Below are 8,056 nucleotides of genomic sequence, written 5' to 3' on the forward strand. Positions count from 1 at the left end.
GGACTTATGGATTTGATCTGGACTGGGCTGGGATGATTTCTCAATATGCAATTGCTCTTGTCTATAAAGCTCTTTCCTATACACACATGAGTGTCTCTCTGAATTTGCTTCTGTAGTCCACCCGGACCAACACACGTGGCCATCGGCACCTCTGGTGACGCTAGTCCGCCTCTGGGCTGGATGGTTCAGTGGCAAGGCGGTTGTGCCCCAGCCCAGACCTGCTTTGGAGCTGTTTTGGACGTGACCCTTCTCAGGATCGGCCACAGTCCACAGCAGGTGTAAAACAGCCCCAACCCAAAGATGCCTACCAAGCAGTGCACTGCTTTCTGACTGGGGTGGGTTGGGTGGGGGGGTGTCACGGGCGCACCCACTCATATTTTACTTGGGAGGAGATGGCTCATCTGGAGGGAGGGGATAGGAGGTGTCCAGAGATCTGTCTCAGAGAGGCAGGCAAGTGGCAGGAGGCAGGCCCACCTCTGTGCAAAGGCTCCAGGCCCTTAGAGCAAACCCATCAGGCTTCCTCACACCACCTGGATCCAAAGGTCCACTCCTTAGGTGTTCCAAGATGGAAGCCACAGGGCATGGAACCCCAAGTGCCTGACCCTGCTGCTGCGAGAGGGGCACTCAGTGAGGCTGTGCTGGTCGCATAAGCCAACCCGCTTGAGAGGCTGACCTTCTGCCAAGACTCCCACCAGAGCCTCCTGCGAAGGAGAGGATGCGATGAAGCCCGGAAGATGGGTTCAGCTTCGTCGAGCTACCGGGTCCCTTGCACTCAGGGATCAGAGCCTATGTAAACCCTTCCACTTACGACCAATGGAGCAAAAACCAGGAGAGACCTGAAGTTCTACATTGTGGGGGTGAAGCAGAACAACCAGCAGGGGAACCTCAGCAGAGGCATTCTGAGCCCCTCCAGAAGGTTGATAGGAGACTGGACACCACCAGGCCTGGGGGTACACATTCAGAATAGCATCATTGGTGCCGCCATCTTTGATTAGGGCCACGTTGTTTCTGACTATGCTGACCAAGAGATTTGGTAGCTAGGCAACATGCTTTCCACCCCTGTTTTTCCAAGAGGGAGATTTAAGTTTCTGGCAGGACGTTGACCTGTAATATAATGACCTGTAAAATAATTTCCCCATACCAGATATCGACCCGGTTCATCCATATTTTATAAATTCGGGTCCATGGCAGTTTCCGTTTTGCTTCGCAGGCCACGACTGAACCAGGAAGAGCCCGTTCACAGCCCAGCCTGCTCCTCCAGGGAGAAAAAGTTTGCGCTGGCTGAGCAGAGCGCCCCTCTGCCAGGTGGAATGGTTTGCACTGACTGGTGAAGGTGTACTTGCTTATATTAAGTGCCGGCTGTAATCTAAAAGCTGCATGGGGAGCATCTTTCAGGGGAGCACCCCTCCCATCACAGTGACGATGGGGCACAGAGTGAGAGCTTTGGCTGTGTAAACAGCCACTCCAGGGCGTGAAGAAATGTGTGGTTTGAGACGTGGGATAAACCAACAAGATCTTTCCAACCGTCCAAGCACCCCTTGTTACAGGGACCCTGTGCTTTGACGACGGATCCCAGGGGACCCAGCTGTTGCTCTGGAGGAGAAAGGTGTGGTGGTCAGCTTCTCTGAAGATGGAAGTCTTGGACGTCCCCTGAATGCAGTTCTCCTGTGCCCTATAGGGCCAGGAGGAGTTGAAATCCATTGGCGGCGGTGGGTTTGATGTGGGTTTGGGGCACTTGGCCAGTCCTGGCCTTCCTCCCTGGCTCAGAATACGGAGTCTCTTCTGGTTGGAGCTGGATAGGGCTCAACAAGAGGCCTCTAAACAAGGAAGGCCTTTCACCATGTGGTGCTGGCTTCTCCCCGAGGATGAGAGATGCTAAGATCTACCTTCTTAGTCCTGGGCTTCTCCCAGGGCTATTGGGAGCCTCACTTGGGCGTCCATGCTAGCACTGTCCCCATGGAAGGGTCGGACCATTTGGAAAACCCCATGCTTTACACACGTGGTAAAATGACTACTCCGTTCTGCAGAGGAAGGAGAGGTGGACTGGTAACTTGGGCATGATCATAGTTGCTGGTTCACTCGGGATTTGAACCCGGGACCTTCCTCAGTCAATAGTCACCGGCCCTTTGTGGAAGCACTGCTTTCTGAGCACCGGCCATGTGCTGGGCGGCCTGCTAAGCGTTACAGAAAGGGGCACTGCCTAGAGGCACTAGCACTTCAGACTAACAAGGGTGATAGGGACATTCCAGGCCACCAGTGTGTGGAGACAGCGGAGTCCTCGGCAGCCAGAGGGTGACGTGCTCAACTACTCATCGAAGGCGGGTGGTTCAAGCCCGCCCGGAGGCAACGCGGAAGAAAGGACTGGCCGTCTATTTCCCAACAGTTACAGCCTCAAAAACCTTCAGGGGGCGATGTAGCAACGATAAAAAACACAACTCTCCTCTAGTTCCTAAATGCTTCCTCCCCGCCCCCACAACCATGACTCGAATTCTACCTTGCAAGTCTGGCTAGACCAGAGGATGTACACTGGTACAGATAGGAACTGGAAATCCAGGGAATCCAGGGCGGATGATCCCTTCAGGACCAGTGGTGTGAGTGGCAAAACAGGGAGGGTAAAGGGAGAGTGGGGGGTAGGAAAGAGGAAACCGATTACAAGGAACTATATGTGACCTCCTTCCTGGGGGATGGACAACAGAAAAGTGGGTGAGGGGAGACGTCGGACAGGGCAAGACATGACAAAATAACAATTTATAAACTATCAAGGGCTCATGAGGGAGTGGGGAGCAGGAGGGGGGGAAATGAGGACCTAATGTAGGGGGTTTAAGTGGAGAGAAAATGTTTTGAGAATGATGATGGCAATGAATGTACAAATGCGCTTTACACAATTGATGTGTGTATGGATTGTGATAAGAGTTGTATGAGCCCCTAAGAAAATGATTTTTTTAAAAACACACCCAGGGGCATGGTTCCACTCAACACAGATGGGGTCGCCAGGAGTGGGCGTCCACTGGGCACCAACTGGCTTGTCCAACATGGGTGTGTGTGTATCTGTGTGTTTGTATGTGTATCTGTGTGTTTCCATGTGTGTATACATATATGTGTGTGTGTGTGTGTGTGTGTGTGTAGGGGGCATGCAGGAGTGAATTATTTAATGTGGCTCTTTCGCCAAGCCCTCTAACACTCACCGAATGACCTTTCCCTGCCTGGGTCTGGGAAGGTGTGGGAAGATACTAATAGGATTCACCTGGGAGCAGTTGCGAACTGGATTCCCAGCAGTACCACCCTGCTGTGTATAAAACAAGCCCTCTGAGAAGCAGGAGGAGGGAGCTCATGACCAGCAAGAGCCAGGAGTGGAGCGTGTCCTCTGGACCTGAGATCCCTGCACAGTGAACCTCCTGGATCCACGTGACAGCTGTGCCATCAGGGAGCAGCAGCAGGACCAGGAGCCAGAGCAGGGCACAGAGTGAGGGCCTTCCCGACCCTCGGAGCAGGTCAAGCTGAGGGCTTTTGTGTGGGAGGCTGTCTTGCGGAGTGGGGGGGCCTCCAGGCACTTCATTGGGGAGCTGGACCGGCTGACCCCTGGAAGTGGAGCTGAGTGCCTACGGGCTGAGGCTTCCTGGAATGGGTGCCTCTGGACACTTCGCTCTGGCAGCTGAGTTGGCTGACCCAGAAACAGTGAGCTAATGCCTTCAGATTTCAGCAGTGGTCTCTCTCCGTGGGTATGCATCATCAGACATCAACAGACCTGAAGCTTCGGTACAGGTCCTGGTAAACCACTCCCGAGCGCTTCTCACCTGTGCACGTCCTTAGCAAACCCTCGCAGCATGGATTTTGTCTGTGAGTTTGTGTGTAACCATGACAATGGATATTCGAAACTAGATAAGCAAACTACAGGACATTCACGAAGACAGCATAATATGTGTTTGTATGTATGTGTGTGTTGTATGTGTGTCATGCGTGTGCATGCATACGTGTTTGTGTGAGGCCAGCAACTCACACACACCCCAGCCTGTGTGGGGGAGAAGTCTGCTTCACTAACATCACACCCCTGGAAACCCTATGGGGCGGTTGGAATTGACGGGAGGACAATGGGTTTCACAGGCTACAGAGTGGCAGGTCAGGGTGGGAGGGACCAGGTCAGAGGTGGTTTCCCGAGGAGGCATCTGATTGGAGATGAAGGCCCCGGAGCCAGCGCTGCCCAGAGCTGAGCAGAGTCCTGCAGGCAGAGCACTGGCAAGAGCCTAGGCCGTGGCAGGGAACAGGCTGAGTCCCGTCAGGAAACCCAGGCAAGGCCAGCCCAGTGGAGTGGAATGGAAGGAAGGGAACTGAGGGGCCAACAGAGGGCCAGGGATGCCCCTAGGCTGAGTCCTAGGGACAGAGAGTAAACTGCTTCAGGCCTTGACCCTCAGATGCGTCAGCTACCTGCTGCCCTGGCAATGCTGGGTGGCAAGCCAGCCCAGCACCATGCGGCTGGCCAACAGCAGTAGGGCAGAAGGTTCCCACAGCTAGGCTGGGCTCACTCCTGGGACTGGCTGGCTGTGGGTTAGTGCCAGATGGCTACTGGGAACGGCCCACCTGGGATGACGCGGGTGACTCGGCTTTGCTGTGTGGCCTCTCATCCTTCAGCAAGCGGGCCTAGGTGAGCGCCCCCACGGCCCCGAGCCCGCAACCACAAGGTGCCGGTGCTGGATGGGGCAGGTCAAGCCATTTGAAAATGGTTCTAGGGCTCTAGGCGAGGAGTAAAGATGGCACAGTGTCCCTATGTCCCTCACGCCATTTCCCCGATGTGGACATGGGCGCCCTCGTGGCAGGGGGGTCAGAGCCTGGCCCCTAACCACAACGTTGGCGGTGCGACGCTCTCCGCCAGCACGGAGGAAGAAAGTCCTGGCCCTCTGCTGCCGTGGAGACCACAGCCTATTCCGGCGCCCAGAGCCACTCTGGGTTGAAGCCGACTTGTTGGGAAGCACCAGCCTCTCATGGGACGCCAGCGGCTGCCCAGCGTGACCCAGGGGGACCCCACGTGTCGGAGCGGAACTGCGCTCGGCGCTGTTAGCCGTGGCTGGCCGGTCTCTCTTTCAGAAGCAGGTGACCGGGCTGAGAACAAAGCTGCCGGACTCACGATCCTCCCCCCACCGGAGAATGCCCCCTTCCCCGCCCCCCAGTCTTCCCAACACCCAGACTCAGCCCAGGAAGAGGCTACAGCCAGACTCGCTCTTTTTATAAAGACTTTATTGTCTAACATGCTTGACAAAAAAAGGAAATTACAGCCACGAACAAGTGATGCCACACTGACTGAGAAGCGGGGTGCCGTCCCTCGTCCCTCAAGGCCTCGGATGCGCTTTTCTCTTAAAGGAACAGCTGCCTCCACAGCTCTTCTTCTCCACGTAAAAATACACCATATTCTGGAGATTCCTTAGGAAAACGTCCTCTTTGCTTTTCCCTTTTCTTGTCTTTTCTGAAGCGTATAGTTCTTGGTCCCCCCCAACGAAGAAATTCAGAGCCGACATTTGGAGGCCGGGGTGTTGTGTGTGTGCTAGGCGTGTGCTCACACGTGGGGCGAGTCTGAGGGGCTCCCCAGAGACCCTGTAAACATCCCAGTCCCAGGAACCCCCTCAGCCAGGCAGCCTGACCCCCCGCACCCCAACGCTGGCCTGGGTCAAGCAGGGCCTGGGGTAATGGGGGCCCTTGGAGGAGAGGCTGGAGTGAGCCGGGCTCTCCCAGATGGCAGGGTGCTGGTCTCAGAGATGGGGAGGTTCTGGGGCTCTAGGGCTGTTCTATAAGAGAGGAGCCAAAGTGGGGTTGGGGGGGCCCTTAAGACACCGTGTTTTAAAGAGCCCGTGGGAGTAAGCATGTAGATGTGCGTCCCGTCCCGAGGGAGTTTGGGGTGATGGCCAAAGGGAGGATCCGGAGCCAGAGACCACGGTTCAAATCCTGACTCTGCTCCTTTTGTGCTATGTGCCCTAAGGCACGTTCTCGCTCCTCTCTGGCCACCATCGCCGCACCTCCCTTCTGAAGTGGGGACCTTCAGTCCCATGGCGCAGGGCAGTGCGTGAGCGTGAAATGAGATGACCCCTGCAAAGCCAAATCTCTCCCCACCATCGAGTGGATGCCGGCTCACAGGGACCCTATAGGACAGGCTACAACAGCCCCTGCGGGTGACTCTTTCAGGGAGTGGAAAGCCTCAACTTTCTCCCTTGGAGCGGCTGGTGGTTTTGAACTGCTGACCTTGCAGTGAGCAGTCCTACTCTGCCAGGGCTCGTGCAAAATGGGGCTGGCTGGTTCCCAGGCTGGGGCAGGTGGGCAGCTGGCGAGCGGTCCCTCTCGGGTCTGCAACTCAGGAATCAAGGACCCTGGCACAGATCTGAACGCAAGGGGCTTAAATCAAAGGCTGCGGCAGAAAAAGAAGACCCAGGTATGAACGAAATGTCACCATTTTAAACCCAGAACATGGCCCTGCGCCCGCCGGACCCTGCCTCCCTAACTCCGCCTCTCGTTCCCTCTCCCCCAGACACAACACCTGCCTTGCCCCCGTCCTAATTTACAGGCCAGGAAGCCAGAGCTGCCCGTGCAGGTGAGGTTGCTGGAGGCGGGGCTCTGCCCCACCAGTGTCCCCTGATGCTGGGACCACAAGCATTTGGAGCCAGTTAAGCCTCTGCCGATATGGGTGTCTGTCATTTAATTAAGGTGCGCGTGTGTCCCATACATGCAGGTGTGTATGTCCGGCCTGGCTGCCTGAGCCTGCAGACCTCCCCCATGCCCACCCTCAGCCCTGACATGGGGTCCCCCAAAGCTGTGCAGCCTCTCTCAGAGCCAGGGGCTCTGCTCCCCAAGACCCTGGCGCCTTTGGCCAGTCCTAAATGGACCCTCTGATCACTCATTCTTTTCAGCTGCCTGCAAATTTGGGCCCCAGGGGGTGCCCGGGGTGCTCAGGCCACTGTTAAAGTCACCCAAAAGGACCCAGGAGGGAAAGGGGAGACAAGAGGAGGCCAATCACTGGTGACCCGGCCAGATGTGGCCCGGCTCCCTGAGATGTCCCGAACAGCCCCTCCCGCCCAGGAGAGGGAGGGAAGTAGGAGCACAGGCTACAAATTACCCTCCGGTCCTTAATCCTAAACCCCTCCCGGGGCTTCAGCCACTGAGACGTTGGTGAGAGGGTGGTTTCATGTTAGAATTTCCCAGACGCAGCCAAGGGGGTCCAAGGGCAGCGGCTTCTTGAACCCACAAGGCTGTCCCACAGGGAAGGATGAGGGTTCAGCCACCCTCCAGTCGGGGCGAGCCATGAGCTAGGCGTCCTCTATGGTCCACGCAGAAAATGGTGATGTGTGCAAACCCGGGCAGGACCCCACAGGGGTCCAGCTTCAGGGCACAGGAGGCTGAAGAGTCAGGGGGCTCGGCCTCAGCCCATCCCCACAGCCAGCCGGGTCTGCTGAGCTGTTCTGAGCAGCAGGAAGGGTGGGGGAGGTCTGTGCTGTGGACCAGATGTGTGTAGTTGGCTTGGGCAGGCAGGGCTGGGCTGCAGGGAGCAGTCAGGAGTTCCGGGGTGTAGGGAGGTCGATGACTATGGGTGGGTTCACGGGCTGGTAGTTCACAGTGCACACGGACGCATTCACGTAGGTGGTAGTCCCGTCCGCCATGACACCGTATCCTGGGAGGGAGACAAGCACACACCATCAGGTCTAGACCAAGACTGGTGGCAGGCTGGGGAGTCTGGAGCCCCTGGAAGGTGGGGGGACGCTCAGTCACTGAGAGCTGAATATGTCTGGGGCCGGCCACTGAAAGCCTCAGGGTCAGTTTCCTCATCTGTAAAAAGAGACGATAGTGATCAACTCTACTCCCGAGTCTACAGTGCGGATCAACTGACGTGGCAGTCTACATACAGGGCCAGCACCTGAAACCCTCCGTGCTGTATCGTCCTCAACACAGCCATCGCCGTCACCGTCACCACCCCCCTCCTGACCATCGTCGTCATCGTTATCATCCTCACCACCATCACCATCATCACAACCAGCACCAGCACCTCCACCCTCCCGACCATCCTCATAGCCTCCTCCTCCTC

At 56.6% G+C, this 8,056-nt stretch overlaps 1 protein-coding gene across 1 annotated transcript in view; it reads right to left on the reverse strand.

Annotated features, from left to right (window-relative positions):
- Positions 1–5,208: 5,208 nt before the first annotated feature.
- Positions 5,209–8,056, reverse strand: part of MPPED1 (metallophosphoesterase domain containing 1) — a 29,502-nt gene continuing 26,654 nt past the window's right edge. The window contains exon 5 of the mRNA XM_004700231.2: positions 5,209–7,645. Within this exon, the coding sequence (XP_004700288.2) occupies positions 7,527–7,645 (119 nt within the window). The 3' untranslated portion in view covers positions 5,209–7,526. The remainder of the gene's footprint in view (positions 7,646–8,056) is intronic.

Source organism: Echinops telfairi, unplaced genomic scaffold (assembly GCF_000313985.2).
Source record: "Echinops telfairi isolate 266 unplaced genomic scaffold, ASM31398v2 ScPeMD7_2;HRSCAF=8, whole genome shotgun sequence".
NCBI classification, from domain to species: Eukaryota; Metazoa; Chordata; class Mammalia; order Afrosoricida; family Tenrecidae; genus Echinops; species Echinops telfairi.